General features: G+C 34.9%; 1 protein-coding gene across 2 annotated transcripts in view; it reads left to right on the top strand.

The window, feature by feature from the left end:
• prage overlaps positions 1-25,658 on the top strand; it is a 58,695-nt gene that overhangs the window by 21,159 nt on the left and 11,878 nt on the right. Inside the window, exon 3 of one of the 2 annotated variants that reach the window (XM_053753188.1) lies at positions 16,151-16,374. In XM_053753188.1, the coding sequence (XP_053609163.1) occupies positions 16,151-16,374 (224 nt within the window). Of the gene's footprint in view, positions 1-9,027; positions 10,389-16,150; positions 16,375-25,658 lie in introns of those variants that run through there. The other variant, XM_053753187.2, reaches the window with a different exon arrangement.

Genomic DNA, 25,658 nt, shown 5'->3' with positions numbered 1-25,658 from the left:
TAATAAATTATAATATGATCTGTGTTGTTTATTACTATTGCATGCATTTATAGCCGATACCGGAAATTACGTGCGTGGTCTTATCCTTAACTAATATTATTGGCAGTTACACTCTTAAGTAGCACCTACCTACTTCTCTCTCTTGGTAAATCTTTATCTCAACAAAATAATCTATATTCGTTTGTTAACAAAATTTGATCTATCATTTAAGAATAGGCTGTTGTACATTTATCCAAATTAAAAATATTGACGAGAAAGCAATGGATGTGACTTGGGTCGTCCGATATGGTTCACACCATTTCGAAGATGATTATGATTAACATTATCGACTGCTGCATGATATATGGATAATATAAAAACTCTCAGCTCTGGAAGTAGAAAAATGCTTTGTGTAATTGTATAAACCGTAATAACCTAGAAAATAACTGTGAGATCAAATTACTATATTAAACTAAGCGTGCTAGTTATGCAACAACTATTAGCCTAAAAAATGGGACTTTCTTTAGCATAATAGTGGAACCCAAGCAGAAAAAGATGTCGCTATGTCAGAGAATTATGCTACGTTGACAGAGACAAACCTGTTGCCGTTGTTACGGTTATGAGGTTAGCTCGACGAGAAACTATTGGACAATGTGATTGCTTGTCTTCCATCGATCATGTATTGGTACATTATAGAAATATGCTATATATATCTTCATTCAACTTTCTATGAAATGAATTATACATCTATTCTATTTTTTATTATTCTATTTTTTGTATACAATACTTCAAGCTTACGGCACTGTATAATAAAGAAGATTGTAGCATTCCGATAACGACAAAGCAGATGGGATTGTACCATTTAATATGTAGAATTAGCGCGCAGCAATTTACATACATGGGTAACATCGTCACTCATGTAGTAACAAGGACGTTGACCGCTGCGCTAAACGGTCATTTTGTCGACCACATATATGAAATCACTGACCCCCATCTAGAGTAACTAGATTTAGCATCTTGAATGATCTATCAATAACCAATACTATTCGTGCTCATCTAATTGTATCATTAAGTATGTTTTAACCACTTGTTGATTGTTCCTTTTTTTCCTATGATCGATTATACGCATAATATTCATCGAATCCAATATGAAAAACAAAGTCGCATAAGATTCATGGAACTTGCGTAACCATTTGGGTAAACAAATAAATCGGATCCACTGTTTCTTGGAAGCCCATGTATGAATCTGATTCATATTCAATGTAACTGTAGACAGACATGTTGGTCGATGAGTGTCTGAGAAATGACGTATGTTATGTGGCGCATGCGCTTGCATGTTGTCTCCGGGGATCCCGTGTCCGTTTGGACAATCCGATGGAACAAGTAATAATGATTCATTTCCATCCTTTTTATATTAATATCACTTTTGCACCTTTTGTTGCATCAGCTTTCGGAAACGGGTTCTCTTAGAACCGTAGAGTATTTGAAAACCGCTCAGTTATCATGTATTGTATACTAGAACCTCTGAACTGTAAACATAATTTTTTTTTATCATCATAGGTTTTAATTGGAATTATTTTGATCCTTTAGAAAGTTAAGCGCCTAATAGAAAATATTTACCAAATTTAAATAAAATCGAAATTAGGACATTAATGATTTAGGAACAGTTTTTATAACAAATGATAAAATATTAACTGCGCAGAAACTTAATGCCTTGAAAAGAATTAATTTGAAAAATTAATTAAGTGGGTAAATTTTTCTTCTACCTACTAATACATACTATTTTATTGTTTTTCTTCATAGCAATGAGTACGCCCATATTATATAAAAAATTTAATACGAAACTCTGTCTCTCAGGTTTTCACGGCTAAACCTCTGGGCCGATTTTGACGAAATTTGGAATATACATATAGTCATATGGTATGGAATAATTTTTTGGGGCAATTCGACGGATAAGGATATAGCTTTTAAAATGCAAAAACGCTGTATTCGCGCAATGTTTAGACTCCAAAGCACTGATAGTTGTCAGCCGTTTTTTAAAGAACACAAAATTCTCACACTTCCGTCACTTTACATACTTGAGGTAGCAATATTTGTGAAAACCAATGCTCATTTATTCCCTCGTCTAGCTGATGTTGTATTGAGGAATCATCGAGATATCTATCGATTATGCATGCACCCATCAAACACTGCTTTACTCGGTAACAGCATAGTATGTATGGTACCGAAAACTTACAACAAAATTCCAAATCAATATAAAAGCTTCAATTTAAATCTATTTAAAAAGCACCTCAAGTCTTTATTAACTGATAAATGTTATTATACTTTAAATGATTTCTTTAATGATAGACTCGGATAGAATTTAGTGCTAGTATACATTATAATTCTTTTTTTGTTTTGGATTTGTAGTGGATAGCATGCTCCTCTTTATTTATTTATATACCTATATTCGGTAAAACATGTAGGTTTAATTCATTTTGACGTCAATTTGTATATTTGTACTCATGTTTTTGGCAAATAAATGTTTTCTTTCTTTCTTTCAATTACCCAAGATTAAATATAGGCTACCGCGGGTGGAGCAGCGGGCAACAGCTAGAACCAAATTACTAGTACTATTTATGATTTTTACAGTAGCAACTAGAGCCATCGCGCCATTTATGAAACTACGCATTTTTGCTTAATTTGAAATGCTCACTTTTGCTGTTTTAACATAGGTAAGTTTCGCCGAATCAGTTTTTGTTTGGGATGAGACTTAATTATTTTCTCTTTATCTAAGTGAGGCTTCTTACGCTAGTCTGTCTCGTCAAAACCATTGTTTCTTTTATGATTCAGTTTCCAATAATTATGCATTATTATGTAAACGTCACGTAAACGTAAAATCTAGTCTCGTAAAAAAATATTTTTCCAAAACAGTAAACACAAACCGGCAATGTCACCTCTGATTCTGGTCATATTTGCTGATGTAATTAGGTCAAATGTTGCATATCCCAATGTTTTTTTGATAAAATTGAAATCACCAAAATACTGAACTTGTTTTTGGCCATTAAATAAACATTAATCAATGTATTTTCAATGTAAAATTAATCAGACAATCAAATTTCATGGTATTGTGAAAAGTAGTAGGTGTAATTGAGTTTCTCAATATTGTCTTGTAACATCGTTTACAAGGGATATTGAAAATATACGATAAAATTATCTATTGATCATTATCGTCGATTTTATGAAGTATATCACAATTCCATTGGATATCCACAGTAATTATATTCCCTGTCACAACACAAATTAGTTTTTCCACTGATAGTTTAATCGACAGCGACAGTTTTCGTTTAACTTGATCCCTTAGTAATGACTATACCTTTTTGTTGATCAACACACAAAAAAAGCGTAGTGATTCAATGTTTTTTGTTATAATGTTATTGACAGCGCTTGTCTGTTACTGTTCAGTTTCGTTTGGTATAAACATATAAACAAATTGTCATTTGGCTGAAGACAAATTGAATTTTAACTGTCTGTCGTTAGAAACTTATCCTGGAAGTTGTCACCGAATGATTAAAACTTATCAGACGCGTTCACCTATCCTAAGTGATTTTTTGATAATTACTTAAGAGAAAGGTAGAGCTCTGTTTTCATTATATCAGCAATATATGTCATGTCATTTATTTACATCATTATTTTTATTAACCGAAGTCTATATATATGTCGAAGAATTCACTGTGTTGTGTATGTTAATTATGGGTTAAATTAGCGATTTATATGAGCAAATGTCTTCCTGATGGTTGGACAAAGATCATACTCCTTTTCAATGTTACATTCTTGTCTCGTAAGAGGCTATAGTCCACAGCTTCGGTGGACGTGCCCCGAAAACGTTATTTTCCGGTTTGGGTCGTATAACATACTAGTTTTAGTCACCGTTACGGCAATGGTCTTCCACTTTTAGTAGGTAGTAATTTTTGTCAACATACTTCGGTGTCGTGTGGCCAATTCCACGACTGTGTAATTTAGTTTTACTTAGAACATAGGATTCAGTAATGATAATGACACATTTGAATTGCCAATTTCGTTGAACTCATTTGTAAATCAAAAATAATTAGTTGATTGTGACGGACAATGATGCATATCATTATGTCCATTTTACGAGTAATTTGCAAAAGTCTATTAGTTAATTTGCTTATCTTTACGAATACATTCATACTGAATAGCAATCGTTCATACTGAATAGCAATCGTTTGTTATCTTTGATTTTACTAGGAATTAAAAAAGGGTAAATTGGTAGAGCATGGGATTTCACTATAGTGATTTTCATTAAATTTGACATTTACAATGTGCACTCCAACCTACAGGCTTTTTGTATCCCTTCTGTAAACAGGGATCTCTTTATTATCAATTGCAGATTGCAATATTAATGTCTAATTGAAGGAATGCATCTCAAAATCATTTCATTATGTTCATCATACGAACACAGTTGATATCATAAATTGTGTTGGTTGGTTCATCGTGATCATGTACAAGGACTCGTAGCACCACTCCTTCATGAAGACTCGTGTTGAAACTTTGCTGCGAAAAAGTTGCAATATTAATATTTATCTATAACCCAAGCGATTCATGCGGGAGACTTAGTCACAATCAACGTGAGCTCCTTGACCCACTTGGGGTAGTCGTGGTCGTGACGGTGGTCACTGCAGTTTGGCCGATGATGTGCAACTTTCACCAAAACACACTGACGCCATGCTCCAAAAGTTTCCCTTTTGATTTCTGAAAAAAGCTGAACAAATCTGCTGCATACAGTGTTGTTTTTTCTATGCTCAATACTTGATTTGGACTTTAAGGTCAGGTCATTCCCAAAAATACCACGATGACTTGAATGGATGAACAACAAATTCGATAACATAAAAGTTAAAGATTATAAAAATACAACGTGGGATTATGTTGGTCACGTTAACCCTTGCGAACTCCAGGTACGCCTTACTAGAAATTGTATTTTGGCTATCTTGGAAGCCATAAGTATGGATTTAAAGGTAAATATAACAATAGATGCCGGCTAATTGTTGGTCCATTCATTGTAAGTTAATTTTATGTTTTTGCCCTTGTTGTAAAGCAATATCTCAATATAGCTAAAGTATTGTTGTAGACGTGTAGATACGGGTGGGATTTAAAAAAGTCAAGGTTTTGCAGATAGGGGCAAATATAATCCCTTTTAATGTTTTTACTACTCAAGTACTCAGGTCCAAAGCCATATCTCTTTCCAGAAGAAGTTTATTGTTGCAAAAGCTCTATTGTATTTGCTTTGGTGTTAAATAAAGTATGAATGAGTGAGTATGATTTTATGGGAATATTATAATATTCCCGTAAAAGTTTATCTATAATCCGTTATAGTCTTTTACGATACATCCCATTTGTTGCTATTTTCAGTATTTTTACTATTTGCATTGATGGCTCATTTCAGGCAAAAAGTATTATCGCTGTGGAACTACGCATTAAGCTAATTCAAGATCTACCATCATATTATAATGCTGACTTGCCTTGTTTTAAAAAAAGGATATTATGTGGGCGTTTAATTTTACTTCGATGTAAACGTTCAAGGTCTAGGCAATATTTGCAGAAATGTATATCTGATTCTATTACTAGCCGTGCACATTGTCCACAGTCAAGGTCCCCTACCGGTTCCACGTAGCTGAAATTGAATTTGAGTTCCGGTAATGCTGTTGCCTCTTCGCTTGCCGTGGCCCACTGACCGCGATTCTCGCGTGGTGTTTGTGGCACATCACATGTGGGCGTGCGCGTATATAGGCAAAACTGGTCTTGATGCAATTATATTGCTCGATGATTGTGGATCGTTGAAGCATACCGTAAACTTAGGGCCAATATTTAAAATATTTCGACCATTTTTCCACTGGTCCTGTTTGGGTTTGAAGGTTCAATCACGTTTTGTTTTTCTTGTTTGCGAGCGGCATTCTCATATCTTATTATAATAATCTTAAAACAATAACAATTATTGATAAATTGCAATATTAACATTAGAATAAGGTTAGAACATGTTATAATACAATCGGAATATGGAACTGCAAAATTATCTTGAAAATCAGGAATTAATTAGAACATTATGTAAAATATTTTTTGCAAATAATATTAATATGTAAATCGATGACGAAAACGAACTCTAATACGTTAATAAATTATGATAATGCGTACTGAAAACTCATATATCTCTTAAAACTTTCTCCGTATGAATGCTTGTTACGACTTCGTTGTTTGATGTTACTGATAAATTAGTACATTGTTCTTAGTGTTTTTAACGTGTCGTTAAAATATTTAATTTACCTGAGATTCGGAAGCATTGAACTTCTTATTTTAATACTTTATTTTAGAATGCGAGCCCTTTTGTTGTTGAATACTTAAACAACACAGTTCAACATCAACAGTTCAACGTCTTAAAGCTGCGTTGATTTAAAAAAAACCTCATAGTACTGCGTTTCTTCTAAGATATATCGGTCGCTTCGCGTTGAAGGAATAATTCATTGTTTTTATATGATCGTATATGGCGCCACATCAGATCTGCGGGTCTACCACGGCACCATCTTGGTCGATACCGTTTGCTAGATGCGTATTTGACACCGATTCGAAGGTTATCGCCGCCGGTTCAGCGACCAGCCGCGCCCACAGGCGCTCGTGTATACAAACAAGCGCCGGGCGCAGCACACATATGCCACGACATGCTGTAAGGATGTCGCCTCATCTTAATTCACGAGAACAAAACGAATAACTACTTTTGACGGATATTTTATTTCATATCGAAATTCTTGGCTATCAGAATTAGATTGGATTTTCCGTCACCTCTGTGGTATGTTTTTGGCACCTTGCTCAAATACTCAATAATCAACTCACCCAGTATCGTGACGTGACTCATATTTTTCAATATAGCACTTTTGGCAAAATAGAAGTGAGTGAGTGAATAGAATCACAGACATAAGAACATGTAATGTTCTCATTTAAATATCTGTCGACCGAATAGAGCGAGTGAGTGAAAGAGGATAAATACATATTTGAATCTTTTTAGAAGAACACTAACAAATTCCCGGCTTCGTCAGAAGTCATGTTGTGGCAACCCTACGTATCGCTCGCACGCTCCACGCACGGCCGGTGGTGGAAGCTCGCGATCATACACCGTACCCTTCATGCGTACATGCGCTCGATAGTGAAGTTCATTTCAGATTATTGATCCGAATGTACTACATCCACACGTAAATTGTGTCTGGCTCTAATTTTATCAATGAAACGTGGACGTGACGTTATATAAAACAGTATAATGTATGGACCGTGAACATCGATAGGTTTTTACGGTTCATTAACAGCATCATATGCAAATGTAAACACTCTGAGTACATCTTGATAAATAATTTTTGATGTGTTTATTCTCAATAATTTCAGAATTATTTCCTATATTTAATATCCTTGACAAATCTATTCTTGTATCAATAAAAAGCATTTTCCAAAATTTCTATATTATTTCCTAGTAGACTACTACTAGGAAATTTTGGAAAATGCTTTTTGTAGTAGTTTGACTTTATTTTCATTCCAATAAAATTGGCTATCGAATCATATATTTTTAACAATTTGTATTTGGCAAACTTTTAAATTATTTTGTTTTAAATACACATTTTTATTTATATCGCAGTTTTACTCTTTCTAGATAAAATCAGTACTTTTTTACTGTAAAACATTTTTTCTCAGAATTTGCTTTTCTATGGTTTCTCATTTCAATCTGAACAAAACTTAGGTAGGTACCTAGATCATTTTGGATTATAAGATTTAGTTCAGCTCTACCTGTTTTACTATAACAATAAAACAACAGATTTTTATGACGAATAGACCTTCCCAGATAATATCAGTGAGATAAGGATATCTCCTTTGAATATATACCTTTAAAAGCTATTGTAGGTCCTTGTAAACCTTTGTAATTTGAACCGAAAGCCACGTGTTGATTTCCTAAAATAGTCATACATATAGACATGTCCCTCACGTAACGTGAGTGACGTAGGTATAAAGTGTATCTAACTTGAACTCCGATACTCTTTGTACTGTATTTCAATAACTGCGCACTGATTGCGTTATTTCTTATTGAGGTCTATTATTTAGATAGGTATGTTATTGTTCCTAGACTAGTCATAAATTGAAAATATATTGACATGTGAGTATAAAAATATTGTAGTCACGATAATGAAATTACAAGTTGTGTATCTACGGGTTATTTTTGTATCCGAGTTCGGTATCAGGTCAACGACCGTCCTTCCTTCCTCCCATCATCTGTATTTTGCGTCTTGTTAATTTTATTATTCGTTATTTACGATGCGAATATGCTTTATAAGAATTTCCATGTAGGATTTTTCTGATGAATGGTCATATTAAAGGTCATTATCTTTTTTGAAATACAATATATTAAGTATAATAAAAGTAAAGGACCACTAAATTATTCTCTTTTTACAAACGAGCAGTACTTAGCTAATTACAGTATTAATATAAATTATTAGTAACAATTAACTAAGTAATGTCAACTCATACTATAAATAAATGCAGTTAAGTTTGTATAATCAGTCTTTATTTACTAGCGGTGTAAGGCGCATTGAACGTGCTACCTATCGCTACGCGACGCGGCCACCACATCAGCTGATCGCGTAAACAAACACCACGATTCATTGTCAATAGAGCCGCAAATTCCTTCGAAATTCCAACTTTTTTGAAATAATGTTTTCATAAAAGTTTATAGCCCTAAAGTTACTACAGGTAACTTTATGTAGTTTAACAAAGACGTTTTATTATTGTTTAGAAAAATGAGAATAGGCCGGTCGATCGGCATGTCCCGTTAACGAACGCGCTACCTAGGTACGTGACGTATAAAGCGTGGGCGCCCCACCAGCGCGCCATTAGTACAGCGCCCGCGCGCGTGATTGCACGTGTCTCACGCCAGCTCCGCGCTCTCTCGACTCTATGTGTATAAAAGCCAGTCAAGAAACATGCATTTTTGTATTCAATTGCACGATTGGTTTTATCAAGAGACCGTCGCGACGGTGGACTCTGCCAGCGCTGCAGCACACCGGCGCAAGCCGCGAGATCGACGCCGCCCCCCGCCCGCGCCGACGGCGCCGTCGACGCCGCAGAGGATCTCCACCGAGGAACTAGCAGAAGCTCTCCGCCCGTATCTGCTCTCACCCAAGCGGATGTGGGCGCTGGGCTACCCGCTCGAAATCGAGCCCAATTCGTCGAAAGCTGTGGTGTATATCAATCCACCACCGCGTCCCAGACTAAACCCTTATACGACTTGGGATGTGAACGCTCCAGAGTTTGTGCCTGGTGGATCACAAAGTGACAGTGGGAGGGGCTCCTGGGGCTCGACTCCACGCTCCGACAGTGACGAAGAAACGGATATAGTGGAACATTTATGTGTGCGTTGTGATCATATGTTTCGTATGACTCGTGATGGTGAATATCTGACAGAGGACATGTGTAACTATCATTGGGGCCGTGTGAGTGGAGACAGTTGCTATTCATGTTGCAAGGCGCCCGTTGGAGCAAGAGGCTGCAGTATAGCCCGATTTCACGTATGGAATGGAACACGGCCTGGTATGAATGGACCACTCGAAGGATATGTGCGTGCACGTTCGCCTCGTGGAGGAGTGTATGCGATCGACGCAGAGATGTGTTACACAACCGCAGGACTCGAGTTAGCGAGTATCGCGGTCATAGCAGCCGATGGCCGACTTGTATACAAATCGCTGGTGAAACCTAGTTCGCCTCTCCTCGATCACAACACCAGGTTCTCAGGCATCAGGCCGCGCGACTTGGCGCGCGCGACTAAGACGCTGCGAGATGTACAGAATGACATCCTCGGATTCGTAGGCACTGACACCATATTGGTCGGGCATGCCCTTGAAAACGATCTCAGAGCTTTAAAGTTATTGCACAGCGCAGTCGTTGATACATGTGCATTGTACCCACACGCTAGAGGATTTCCGATGCGACGCTCTCTACGAGCTCTTTCCGAAGAACTACTGGGACGAAGCGTCCAGCGAGGTAGTGGAGGTCATTCGCCTTTGGAAGATGCACGAGCCGCCATGGACTTGGTTCTTCTGAAAGTGCACGAAGAGCGAGCGAGCAGACAGCGCGCCGCGATCTCGAATCAGTTGCAAATGTTGCAACCTTATGACCCTTTAGTCAGTGCCGCCTAATTTTATTGTGATTTGTTCAAGACGATTGTTCTATGGACATGAACTGATTTTTCTAATAATATGTTAATTAATGAATTGTGTGAACTGGACTAAAATGTGACAATGTTTTACGTTGACGGAGTGCGCGTACTTAATTTGGTATGTGCCTTCGAATTGCGTTATGGCAATAAACGTGATATTTTTTCTAAATTTTGTCTGTGATTTTAACCCTATTCCCCAAAGGAAATGCTTTCTTCATTGTTTTCTTCTTGTGGAATAATTTGTAAAATAAGTAATTATTATTTCTAATTATGAGTAAAACACTCACGGAGGCATTTTCTTAATAGAGTATCGTATATTTGCATAAAAGTTGGTCCTAGAGCGAATGCATATTTTTATTGTATATAAGGAACTATTAAAGACTTTCACTACGCTAAGTTTCTCTGCTACGTAACAGGCTGTTGTCAACTTGTAGCACGTATGCTGGCTATGGAGGGGTATGAAACTCTAGAGATTTAATCGGATACTAGATTTCTATCACGTTAGGATGGAAATGTTGCAAGCTGCGAACTCATGGCCTACTTTCAGGAACTACCTATTTGTGTTTATCAATCAATTATTACAAGATCATAATAAAGCTAACAAATTCATTAGCCATACAAAGCAAACTTATTGTTATTAACAGTTCATACAAGGTAAATGTCTTAACTGTCATTATTCATATTGTAATAATAATAACTTTGCTCATTCATGCAAGGGGAATACCTAAGTAATTTAATGATATAATATTGGAAATGTATAGTGTTTGAGTCAATTATGTTAATAAAAAGCAGGAAAATTAATCTAAGCGGTGTATACTCAAACGCAATATCGATTTTATCAGTATGTATAATATTTAGAGCATACTTATCCTCTGTGCCGTTGGGTGAGTAAGCATGTCACCTCATATTTTCCCATGAACTGAGTCAGAGGAAATTCTCTGAGACTTGTGTATAACGACTCGAAGACACGTCATCTTATGGCTTTATATCGACCTGGAGCTAAGGTCACAGCTTGCAATCAGTAGCAGTGATTAACGCTTGTGTGTTTAAATTGCATAATGCGAATTCTATATATGTTTAATATTGTATTACGGTGTCCATTCAGTCTACAGCCTGTACTAAGTTTAACTTTTCATCGATCTATTGAAATGAAATACATATAAAACTAACAGACATGACCAAATAAATACAATATTATCACATTATAATCTATGTCTCTATTAGTATTATTAGAGGTACCTAATACTTATCAGACGACCGTGTGTTTGAAGTTTACATAATCGGCTTACATAAAGCGGTGTTGATGACGACATGGTTTGTGGATGAGCAAACCGAGCGACTTCCACCTTGGAACTGTTTGAGAAATCATAAGAGAACAACTTGGAATTGGCAAATAGTGCTATACATATTTTTAGGAACTTAACATTATAATGTTTTATACAATATGATAAATATTAGGCTAATAGTTTATTGTATTTTAATGTAAATTTTGCATGTAAATATAGTACAGTACACATATTTAAAAACTCCACAAATATACCGATTAAATTCCGTTTTTTCTCACGAGTCATAAATATTTTTTTTAATAAATCTAATATATAGCTGGAGCTATCAAACTTATTCTAAAGTAAATCATTTGTTAACCACCAATGTAATTTCCTTAAAAGCTATATTTTATTTATATTGCTGTAAAATCATAAAAATACGTGGTGAGATTATTTACTTAATGAGACTTGTAAGAAAACACGGAGTGTAGTTCGATATTTACAATTAAGCATCGTTGAAAATAGAAATTCATCGAAAACACGTCGTATATCTCCGAGCAACGCCCTTATGCCCGGTCGTCTCATCTGTGAATATGTTAACGCAAAATGTATCCAAAATAAGGTTCATATTAATTCAAATCATTGACGTTATCGAAAGAGATAAGAGTAATGAATAATGTGCTAGAAAAAGACACTTAACATAGTATTTACGTAGACAGAGATTAGCATAATATTTACGCTAATCAAATAAGAACGCGTTATCTCTACTCTACGTGATAATTGAGGGCATTTAGTCTCAACTTCCCAAATAGATAATTTAATACATCGTATGATTTACTCGCAAAATATTACACTAGTCGCTAAAATTAGCAATGTTATTGTTACGAAATGCTTATATTAATCAGACGTATCAGTATGGAATCATCAACAAGCGCTTATCTTATGTTTGGAATCTATGACTTCATCTGATAATAACAAACAACGCGTCCGGAACAGTTGTTGGCTAAAGTTGACATTATGCCGAATTTCTACGAAACGGATGTGAGAGCAGAGATCCGTGTTCGTCATCGAAGAAAATAGAATTTTATACATATAGTAAGTACGGTATCTTACTACAACTACGTCGTGCCTAATAACGTGCCAGCTTATGACATTACTCTTTCTCTCATCTCAGTGTCTTCCTGGTTGCTCCCAGAGCGTCGGCACCCAAGGACCGCTTTCTAAAGTCTATAGCATCCTTATCAGATCATTGCTTAACATATTAACTATCACTGATGAATCATAAATATCAATTTAGCTTGATGTCTAAGTTGTCACGTAGCCTATATTGCCATTGGTGAAGTAAGTTGTGATATCAAAGACGATATGTCCCCGCCTATGTAAGTATATGACGCGGCCCCACTCGATCATGATTGTCTTAACAGATAAATTTCGTAATTTCACTGAGAAATCGTAGCTAATAGCTACGATTAGTTTAAATCACATAATGTCCATTAACACCATATTTTTCACCACCACTGCTTGAAAATTAATGTTTTTAGATCATAGAGGCTCCACTACAATCTAGTACACACTTCTACCTCACATATCTCTACAGACATGTATTTGACCGCACATCAAGAGAACCAGTGGACAACAGCTAATATCAATTCAACGATTAATAATGCAAATAATTGTTCAGAATGTAACTTTATATATTGACTTTTTAAATTATGATGAAACTCAAGAATCGGAAGACACGCGAGCATTATTGCAACATAGATCATTGTGATTGCCGTAGGTCAATTTTTTTGTTCCATTTCTTACAGAGAATCTGTCATTTAGGTAACTTCTTAGACTTGTTATGTAGGTCACAAAATTCAAGACCTGAGCATGCCTGTTGAAGAAGCAATGTTTGTAAACAAAACATAAGATAATCGTCGGAGGCGCCACAGTCGCTGGCCGACCAGTTGCGCTGTCAATACGTCTTTCACAATAATACTTGCACAAAGTGAGGTTGCGTTTCGTCATCGTACCTACGCCGACACACCCACGGTAACCCCGCATTGTAATGCGAAATGTTAGTTGTAAAATTTGTAAACCAGCTACATCTTATCGGAAACTTGAACGGATTCAGATACCTATTAATTGACCACTCTGTTTTTCACAATTTTGATTTTATAATGATGGAATCATCGAACTGGCTTAGAATATTTTATCATATTTGAAGCGACTCTCGGTTGTCTACAATCCATACAATATGATGAAGAATCATTTGACGAGATGAATCTGTTTATTCATAGAATATTTAATCATTCATAAAAGATGTATCTGTTTATTTTCAATGGTTTGTGTTTCAAATTAATCAACTATAAGCTGAGTAAGATCACCTGTTAATTTTGTGTCATTAACCTCCTTCAATGAATCATTCCTCGTGATATTGACTTCACCTTAAAATTAACAAAGTACTATGTTTTATTACAAAGTGTGAGCTGCTGCTTACACACTGCCCACAAGTTAAAACCATGCCTAAAGCCTGACCTCAACGTACAATGCCACAGAACCTTGAATTCCGTAGAGACGAGTTTTTGTCTTAATACAGCTCGGATAAGAATCGCCGCGCTCATTATGTATATATGGACTGACAATCGTGATTATTTAAATAAACGCAAATTATGTATGTAACCAACTCTGATGATGACTATTGTGGATTCAAGTTTTTGTGAGCGCATTACAGACTTCCTAGTTCCCTTGAGGCGGCCATTGAACGAGAAGTTTTCAACGAACTCGGGCTCGCCTTGCCGGCTCATGTGAATCAATTACCTGTGATAAAACATCTGTCACAAGAATACCGTTTATATGTACATTTATGTTGATATAGTAAAGATGAAGTTCTTGTTTGAACACGATAATCTCAGAAACTACTGTTCGATTTGAAATATGATTTCTGTTTATGATAGCTCTATCCATAATCCTGAAATTTCCAAGCCGCGGGCACAGCTAGTGACATAATATACATTATACAGCTAACGATCGACTGACGTGTCTGCATGTATATAGCTGGGGTTCAATCGATAGTCACTACAGATCCGCCGCTGAATAATGGTTTCTACTCACTTTCTCTCTCATCTGAGCGTTTTCCCGTTTTCTTCCCCGACTTTGAGCGTCGGAGACTGATACAGATTTGGGAAATTATATGGATAGCTGTCATAGTCAAAGCAAAGCCTCCAAGACGAATATCTAATTTATAAATATATTTATAGGCGTCACAGTTCTAATTGATTCTAATGTTTGAAAGGTGTGTAAACAATCACCGATTTCCAATCGCAACGTAAACCGTGAAATCGGCCAGTTACTGTGTAACGTGGCTGGTAACAGTCTGAAATCACGACCTTGGTACAGTAACTCAGTTTCGATATCGATATTATCAATAACTGGGGTGGTCCGTTGACCTTTTGCAGCAGTGTTTTGACTTATCTGAACTTTTTTAGAACAATTTTTTAAAAGTTTTTTTCAAATCGCAAAGCGTAACGTGCAAGATCCACTTATGTTCACTGCTTTCATTTCCCCTACATTATCTGTTCAAAAATAATGAAAACAAGATGTATGACACAACCTTAGGCATCGTGCTACAAAATCGTCTCCACTATGAGTTAAACTTTCTTTATATATAGCATCTATTTTTTTCTGTTACAGGTCTATATAATTCTAAACAGTTAGTCTGGAAATACCAGAACATATAATTAATTTTCAACATCGGGCACTATAAAAAAACTTATTTACATGGCCAAATATCTGAGTCACTCTTTGTATAGGATGACGTTAGGAACATGATAAAAACAAATGAGATAATATGACTTAAATTCATCGAGATTAATAGGCTTTAGATTATATAGATAGACAATTAGCTAGTGCACAAGTTTATTTTGAAAGTCATATTTTGCGCTCAAGTGTATATTTTAGGTTATTAAATAGTATAATGATAAGTGAAGTACATTTATAGACACGCTGTTAATCTTTTTGTTTCGATAGGTACATTAAATATTTATAAATATGTATCTAAAAGATTAAAAGTATTATTGGCTGCTTGTTGGTTATAAAATTAAAAACATTTGTTTTTATAGGAAGACTGAAACACTGAAGTATAATAAACGCTAAAGTAAAAATAGCGATCGTATTTAATAAACACTTTCAATGAAATTATATTTATAGATTCAAAGATTCCGTGATGTTTTCCTTGTCGGAAATCAACTTGCGGGTGTGTATCCTACGTCACTGATTTGCCTGGGTTTATAGAAAAACCATTTGTGTAATATACTGAATATATCCACAAATAACAAGGATAATTTTAATAAATAAACCTCGAATTAGATTATTACTGTATTTTTGGCATAAATTATGAGGCAATAAAATTCAATTTCAGGACAAATTTCATGGAACTGACTGCAGAGCTATTAAGTAATTTGTGCCAACAATTGACTAAGGCTTCTTCGAAATGGTGTTTTCTTAAAAAGTAGTAGTCTTTTTTATTAATGCTTATTGTATAATGCTTAGAAATTTGCTTTATTATTTGACTATAGTCGCATAGTAGATAATATCTAATATTTTGACATGAAACATAGTAAGTATAACGCGTAGATTTTTAAGAAAGAATATAAAATAAAAAATATATTTTGGTTGTACACAGATGGGTCAGTGATCCTCTGGGACATCCGGGACTTGAACCAAAAGGAGCACAAGACGTTACGAGTGAACTTAGAATTCGACTTCGCCACTTTCGTGGCTTGGAGCCCAGACTCCAAGGCCTTTATCGTTCATACAGTTAGGGAGAACCACATTATTGTCTACAAAATTGAGAGGAAAAAGGACGGCGTCATAGGAGCTGCAACTCCGGTCATCACGTTCGATAAGGTTAGTTCATTTTTATAATTAATTTTATTATTTCTTGATAGTAAACAATATGGTTTTGCAAACATTAAGTTTTAAAATGGTGATGTAATATTGCAATTAATAAACAAATGACGCGTATTAGATTTTATTTGTTGCTTTGTATTTCTTAATGATATCATAGAATGGAGCCAAGCCCTCAAAAGTGAAAGCGGTATGAGCTTATGATTCTTGACAAGTAGTTTACATTAAATATTTTGTTGGTATTGTTATTTTATAAATATAATGAATATTTACATGCTATAACTGCACTATGTTTTGTTGTTGGAACATACAATCGTATGATACTTATAGATACATACTCGCTCTATTTCATAATAGTGTTTATCATATATGTTGTTAACATCACAGCTGCATCTGATTAGTCTCTGCTACATATCGACTTGCACTTCAGTTCAACTCCAATTTTGCGTTTGTAGGTCAATGTGTCGATCTAATTTCCTAATGAGATATCATAAAAACAGTTTCATATTGAGCACAAGAAGTTGCGGCGACATTATTACCCGTTACGACTACGAAGTGAAACTTACGAGACGCCAGCATTGTCTTCATACGTTTAAAGTGGAACGTAGTACAGTATATGCAGATTATTAGGGAAAACTATGACGCGTGTCGTGTATGATCCTCTAGCTAGAGACGCAATACGATGGAAAAACCAAATTAATTCCGAATTTATTTACAAACTTTTGGCAACGTCACCTGGTGACGTTGGCTGCTAATTGTCAAAACGATCGATAGATTTAAATAAAAAAACGACAGCTTGATAATTCACTCATCACAGATATTTGATGAATGACATAATTAAGCTACATTTAAAATTGGGTCAAAACAGGTTTAGATCACTTTGTCGGTACACACGTGTTTGCGAAAACACGGGTATAATTTATAAGCCTTCTAGAAAAACGTCACTTGACCATGACTTTTAATAATATTTCTGGTTTGCTCCTTGCTACCGTTTGGAATTATACGTAAACATAATTTGTTACTATGGGATTCACTTTATGGTAAAAATGTAGTGTTAATTTGAGTAATAGGCCAGTAGTCATTTAATCACAAAAGTGGCGCCATTTAGAGACTACAACAAAAAGGTTGTATGTTTTAAACTATTGAAATATATTTTTAACCACATTTATTAAATTTATCTACATAAAATATGAGCGATCATTTAACCCAGCCACGAAGCCTAAATAAATGTTATCTTGTGAAACAAGTGAAGTTTCAGCCGCCCAGTCTGTGTATACACTTTTAAAAATTATGTAATAGTTGAACTGCTATTACGTAAAAAAATTATGCAGGTAATTCGTATTAGCAGCCTTTTCTAAAGTCTAAAATATTGTTGTCATTATCATACTATTAATGATTTTCGTAATTAGTAATGTATTGTGGTAATTAACGCCAATCATTGATTCCCCACTAAATGTATTCGCTGTGAAGAATGTATGTTGTTTAAACGAAAATGTCCTCTAGAGTATGACGGGAACGTGCTGTTTGTGAAACTCCAATGTCGTATTATTTGGGTGAAAATATGCTAGTATTTATTTTCTTTAATGAATAGAACTTAAATAAAATGATTTATTTATTTATTTACACATTGGTTTCCTCGTCATTAATGGCAAATTTAATGTTCCTGCTGGGGCCTTCCATATGGATATTAGGATATATTCCTACGCGAGCCCAATGTGGATTGATGGGTCGAACATTGTATTGAATTGAAACTCAACTTTTCAGGAATTGGTTTCTCTTATTGAAAGTGTCTGTAGTGTGCCCAAGTTCATAGAAGCCAAGCGATCGATGTTGCTGAGTGATAAAATAATTTAGGCTCCATTCAAGAGCTTAAACAGCGATGAAATAATAAAGGCTTCGTCGGGCGTTTTATACCTCGTAAAATTTTTAATCTATTTAATGAGGACTACATCTTTAATGTTAAATGTTCATTTCCAGATTAAATTGTTATACCTACTATAAGGCTTACTTAATGTTAACTGATGGACAGACTGCTCTGATCTCACCATAAAGGTAGATTTTATAAGAAGGTGTATGTGAAGGTGTGTTTTATATACGCTCTAGAATTGGTAAGAAGGTGCGTCCATCCAAATCACAAAGGAGTATATTTGTAGGTATTTTGGAGAATATTTGTAGGTATTATGCTCTTCGCCAAAACCTAAAGATTTTTTCTGCCAAGTTTGTATCCGATTTAAACCTACTTATTAATTATTAAGTCTCTAATACGGAGCTTAACTTGAACTTGTTCTATTATCACCGCTTTTAATGTTGAAATGAGAACTTGGCCTCTATTTCACATTCGTGTTTTAGGCTGAATTATATTTAGCGGGGCCTGAAATAGGTGGGCGTCATATAAAGCAATGGCCGTTGCGGTGCTTTATATAAATCGCATATCGAAATGTCTATTAATAATAAAAAAGTGTACGCAGCATCTATAACCGAGTGACCCAAATATTAATCCTGATAGCATTTGAGTATCAAGCTACACAGCGATTTTTGTTGTTTGTACGACACAAGTGTAATAGTTATCTTCCATACTGGTCTGAGTACGAAAGAAAATTAAAATGAGCCAGTTGCTCATCCTCTCGCGCGAATTGTAAAAATCAATCAAGGGTATGATTGGAAATTATTTTTGTAGGGGTTAGTCTAGCAACCTATCAATATTTAAATTATTTCTGCAATAAACGTGCCATACAGCGTGGTGGCTTTACCCACGTAAAGCCACCACGCTGTATGGTTATAGGTTTGTAACTTTTGGCTTTAAGGTAAGGTTGTAAGGTTTACACCTTACATGTTAGACAAAACCAAAAGTGACGTGATACTGTATCTAAAATGTTTTCGATTTTATTGGACATCGAAGTAAATATCCTGAATCGAAACATTTTCTGGAAATTGGTTTTCCATTATGCTCTCATATAGTGAAGGTACTAAGACTAAGCTGAGCACGTTGCTTTATGCACGTTGTTTCATGCACGTTGGATGTCCATAATATACATTGACCAATGATGTATGCATGAGTCATGCGTGTCTTATAAAATCTAATTTAGATAATGGTTTTTCTTATAACGTCTACGTCACGAAGTTTTTGTGATTATAATACGTAAGAAATATTGCTTTAGGTTTGCCCAAATTTTTGCTACAAGGTCCAAGGCATGTCATAAATAATGTTGTTTCGTAGAAGTCTTTCTGTGGTTTATTTATTGTGGCGAAACCAAACGATGCAGGCCTATCAGTGTGGCCGTGGACCAATGGTTATTTTTAAAATGGCGTCAATTTGTTAAAACATGAATAAAATAATGTTTGAAAGATAAGAAGGTTTTTGTTTGATATTAATAAATTCACAATTATTGTAATTAAAAGGATCTTGCTTTTTACCCTATAGTTAAAATTTTAAATATATATTTATATTGTATTTGAACCGTCTTTTTAATACTAGTATTCCTACACAAAGTTTCATGGTCAGAATGTACTCTGTCGTGATTGTGATTTACATTGTGAATATAACATGACCCGTGTGTATGAGAATATATCACGCCAATCACTATTCAATGATTGTTGATTGCTAACAATTTATTTTTGCACAATTTTTAATTGCAAAACCAATCCAAAATTGCCTCTTGCTTTGTCTAAGCTCAAAAATGAAATCTGGTTGACCTTATGAAAGAGAAATTGTAGGCCTAAGGAAATCGACTTTCTAGTTTTCGTGGTCACTGCCAATAATTTTATTTGTTCCTCTATCCGGTGATATCTAAAGATGACCTTTATAAGGCTATTTCTCCGTATTCTGCTTTTATGTCTCCTTCCTTATTCAGTAAATTAATGTGAACCCCATATTTGCTTTTCGTTTATCCAGTCAAAAACGGCTGTTCGATGGCGACTCTCAAATTCAAAACGAATTTTGAGTTTATAATTCACAAGACAATACTTTCTTGTGAATTCGGAACGGTAAAATATGTAGTGCATTATTATGATTTTTCGTTTTTGAAAGTATTCCTTAATGGAAATATAAAAAAATGTAATTAATCTATTTTTTCAAAATTAAAAATGAATATTACTGTTTTACGGATGGACTTAGACTACTTTCATGTATTGTGTTTGGAGTTACCGCCGTCGATTCAAAGAGGGTTGACGTTAGGCAGCCGGCAGGTTATAAATTAGAGGTTAGTTTTTACACTGATCCCTTCAACGATTACAACCGGGATCTCGCGAGGGTGACAAAAAGAGACTTATTAATATACAATGTTATCTAGTGCCATATACAAAGGGAAAAGACATGATGAGCTCTTCCTCGAAGGTGATAAAGTAGGTGCTAGCCCATTCACTCGTCGTTAAGTTGTAAAGATACGTTTTGCAGAAACCTTGACTGCAGCCTTTGTCGAAGCGACGACGCCTACTCAATAGCTTATCGCCGGGGATTATGAAAGCCATCCTCCACAATATGGAGGCAATTAGCATTGTTTGCTTCTCGTAACAACTCGTGATTTTTTTTCACTTACTCGTACTGTCTTCTCGTTTATTTGTAGCCTCAAAAGTGATTATAAAACCATCAGGTGAAACGCATTTAGCAATTGACCGATATTGTTGTTGTTTTTATATCATTTTGCACAGTTATTTCGAGTTCCTTCCCATTCGAATAATAGTCTGACTTTAATAAGTTTTTTATTTGAAAAAGACTTCGATTAAACTCAGCGAGAAAAATAAATATGACAGTCGTCTATATGGAATGGAACGGAAAATAAAATTATGATGATTGTTTTACCTGTCGGTGATTAATAGAAAATTGAATTAATTAAGTATATTAATTTTCCATAAGAAAATTAAATTATTTCCTAGTATATTTATGGATCCAATAAGAGCAATGTTATATATATACTGAATGTCGCAAGCGTACAATAATCGGGAAATACTTTCAGTGTAACTATTAATACTTTAATCGTAATCATGTTTATTCATAAATGCTTACTCAGTTGTACGATAATAACTCGTTATCAGTTTTATTACATCGACTCTTGAGTAAAATGCGTTGCACTTACTAATTACAAACATGTTAATTATTTACATTGTTGTTTTCTATGTAACGTCGATATCTTTCACCCGCCACCGATAAATTTTCATTCTAGTAGTCGAATAATTTTATCTACTGAGTGATATTTTTTAAAATTTTAAACAAGCAATGACAACCTCAATGTTATGCTTCATTGCAATCGCCTTTGACACTGCTTGCATCTCGGTATTCAATTAAAACGGTAATTAGTCAACAAGATAATGAGCACCACAATCACGATGCAATTCTTCGAAACTTCCACTATTGCAGCGATTTTGCTCACAGATTTATGTTAGGATAGATATAGATTCTTTACAAATTAATATAGAACCGGAGCTCGGATCATCACGTCTTTTCTCGACTTTATTTGTATTTTCATTTTGTATCGATCGATTACTGCCAAGTGTAGTGTTTTTACGCTCATTTCTTTGCCGGTGCGATATCGAAATTGAAATGAAGAGCAATTTGCAAGTGCGCCACTAGGGTTCGCAAAGTACGCGGTTTCTTCTAGGCTAATTTACATCTGTGGACTGTCTGCCTGGGACGGAGACGGACACTTGATGACGCGGACGCCAAAAGCGGTAACCCGGCCAAACGTTATGATTTTATAATAGCCTACCATTTAGATAAAACGTATGGAATAAGACGGTTTTGCATTTGTTTACATTTATATAATCCCCAGTTAAAAAATCTCGTTGCTTGTGACCTTATGTCTTAAGTTTGACTATTCCTGATCGGATAGTTCGGCCGAAGAATAAGGGGATGTAACATCTTTTTGAACCAATTTTTACTGACATGATGTAGAGACAAGAAATATCGTAAACAAAAGACTGTAAACTGTGCAGGATAAACAAAGCTTCTTAGATTTTTTAAGTATAAATAAATATATCGGTATTCAGTTCATTTCTGTGGCATAATTATTCATAGTATGCTTCAGCTTTTCCGAAACCACAACGAGATTGACAAAATCCATTTGTGGTCGGGTTGAGGTCAACTAAAGCAGAGTCAAGGATAATGGAGTACTTCGTTTGGTTTAACAACTGCATTATTACTAAATTTAAAAGCCATTAGAATTTTCAAATATATATATATTTTCTTTGAAGGCATTAGACTTCCACGATAGAATGGTAGATATGGTCTTGCATAAACCTAGGAGAAGGGGCAAACCGAAGAAATGCTGGTTTGATGTCATCAAGGATGATATGAGCGCACGAAGTGGAAACGAAAAAATAGGAAAGCGGACCCTTTGTTCCGACATGAGAGAGAGAGAAACCAGCACCAAATATTTTGTCTCTTTTCAAAAGCAACGACGCCTTCACCGGGCCTTGTTGGTCTTCATTAAATTACACGCATTTTTCTTTGTAGAGCAGAGTTAATGAATTATAGTGATGCATTATGCGTCATAGACAAAGTGTGATGCGTCACGCCGTCGTCGAATTGCAATCAATTTGTCGTACTTGGACTAATTAGTCATAGCAAAACGGGGGCGAGTACTGTGTAATTGTAATATGATGCGGTAACAAACATTTTCATTACCGTTTTAACAATCATTAGTCACGAGAACACATTTTTAGGCCAACTTACTCGAAGAAAGCTGAGAAAGACTATTCACAGAACAAAAGATCTCGAAATTATTTTTCTTAAAACTGATTGTTATTATCGCTGACTAATTGCACATTTAGGTTTATAAGTATCTATAGACATATTCATATTAATTGTAAATTGCTTTATGCTAGTAATTGAGCAGTGGTAGATGAACAGACGCTGTACGTTTTTCAATGTGATGTATGAGGAAGGAAACTGCCTACAAGGTCTAGCTCCTAATCTAATATGCTCTTAATTTTCATGGTAAGTCTCTAATTTCGGACAAAAAATTAACGAGGAAAATGAATCACGATAAATTATTAAGTAAATCAAAAGTGGAAAATTCTATTACAATAATTTATTTCATATTTTCGTTCAACAAGAATGATAAAATTATGGACTTTGTTAATTGTAGTTTTTTAGATTAGTTAATTACAGATAAAGAATTGAATTGGACATTGGATTGGTGAAAACATTGTTATTGCTAATAATATAATATTAATATTTGCACTATTTCCTTAGTATGCTGGTAAAAGTAAAAATGCTGTGGTTGAAAAAGAAATAAGGTGTAATTTTCTTTAAAATGACATAGGAAAGACAATACAAATGAACAAATCGCAACAGTTATTCTTTTTTTATTTAAAATACTGGCCCAGTAACTAAATCTACGAGAGTAAAAGAGTAATTTGAAGAATGTCTTAGGTATTTGAATTGGACTAAATTCGCCACAAAAAGTAATCGATATCTCACAGTGCACTAAACGATATTGTTCTGCTCTGATTTTGATCGTAACACTTTCTGTTTGTATAATACGTTGCGCAATTCCTTAATTTACGATAATTATTTTATATTCGATTCGCTCTACATATCCGGGCCAGCTGATATATAATTATTATAATCGGATTTGGGGATGGATAAATATATTTCTAAAATGAAATACTCCATAACTTTTTAATTGGTTTATAAATTTTTTGAATAAAATAATAATGTTCATTATTGCATATACACACTAACAATGCATGCAATTGGTGAGAAAGCTCAGTGTTACGCTGAACAAAAAGCTAAGCACTGATTTGGATAATTCTTCTTCATTATCATCTTATAATTTATGAATTATAAGATGACATTGAAGTTACAACACATTACCTCGTTCGAGTGGTCTAACCTATACATATTTTAGTAGAACATAGAGAAAACTAACCTAGGGTCTGTGTGACCATGAGTCACCTTTGCTGTTATTTGCAGCCACAGAGATAAAAGCCAAAAGGGCGTCGGTCGCTGTGGGTGGCTAAACAAAATAGAAGATTATATTTGACCGTGTGAATATCGCTTCGTTCCAAATTTTTGGACACGAAATAAAAATGGAATTGCAAGAATTTTAGTGCAACTCCGTTTCCCACAGTAAATTCTGTCTTATTTTGTGCAAATTAAATTTCTGAATCAACGATGTGTTCTGATTAGGCACAGTAAACGTCATTCAATATACGTCATTTAAAACATAGTATAATTTGTTTCATTCAACCCTGTCGTTATCATCATTTCAAATTGATTACCTTGTCATTCGATAAATACCATGACCTACTACAATACTCGCGGTCTGCCAAATAAAGCTAATTTCCTTCGATTTACAATTAATTAAGTTATGCAATGATGACATTTTGCCTGAGCTATTAAACCGATTCTAATTACCCAACAGCGCGGTTTCGTAACTGTCAATTTGCATCGTATCAAAAAACACAACTTTTCGATTGTCGTGATGAACTCTTAAGAAGTGGAGTAATTTGTGGTTAAATCAATTTCAATTTAATCGAATCTAGTTTCAATCTAACTATTTTTTTATATAATAAATCTCTTCTTGGGTTTAAAAATTTACTTCTAATTAAGTCTACTGCCGTCTTCCAAAGCACGTGTGAACAAAATCAGAGTATAGCTATAATGAGTGCAATAATACGGAGCACGCAACGTAACCCTATTGTGCGCTTATCCGACGGAGAGGAAATCTTCCACTTTCATAAAGAAACTTATAAATTTAATTCAGCTTCCTAAGGAAAGTGACTTTCGTATCATTTTCTTTGCGTCTCAACTATAATCGGCAGCTTAGCAATTTAGCAATGCCCATGTGCTGAATTTATTTATAACTAGCTTTTGCCCGCGGCTTCGCCTGCTTGATTCAATCGTTATATCTTCACAAAATAGGAGAAAAGAGTCTCTCTTTTTATGTTGATCATGCTTTTTATGCTCGACTCTAGAGATTTTTTATATCACTGTTTAAATTTTGTTGTTTCGTTATGGAATATGCGTGGTTTGAAATGGGATTCAGTAGAAATAAGACTTTTTACTGCTATCTAAATGCCGGCCGAAGGCGCTATTAGCCACAATCTGAAAATCAAATCATAACAAAGTGTTGCTGACACAATTCGTAAGCACAAGGCAATTCCCAGGTGGCAGACACGGTGACTCACGCCTGATAACGTCCATTGTGTTCCTCGTTTGATAATTTGCATACTGCTCATAATGTCCACGACCAATCACCCAGTTTCTTTGTTTAACCTGTGCTTTTTTGGTTGTGTACCAAGAACGGGCAAAATTACAGGTTAACTTGAAATTTTTTTTTTAT

The sequence above is a fragment of the Plodia interpunctella genome, chromosome 13 (genome assembly GCF_027563975.2).
Source record: "Plodia interpunctella isolate USDA-ARS_2022_Savannah chromosome 13, ilPloInte3.2, whole genome shotgun sequence".
NCBI lineage: Eukaryota > Metazoa > Arthropoda > Insecta > Lepidoptera > Pyralidae > Plodia > Plodia interpunctella.
This window is presented reverse-complemented; position numbering and strand designations above follow the sequence as displayed.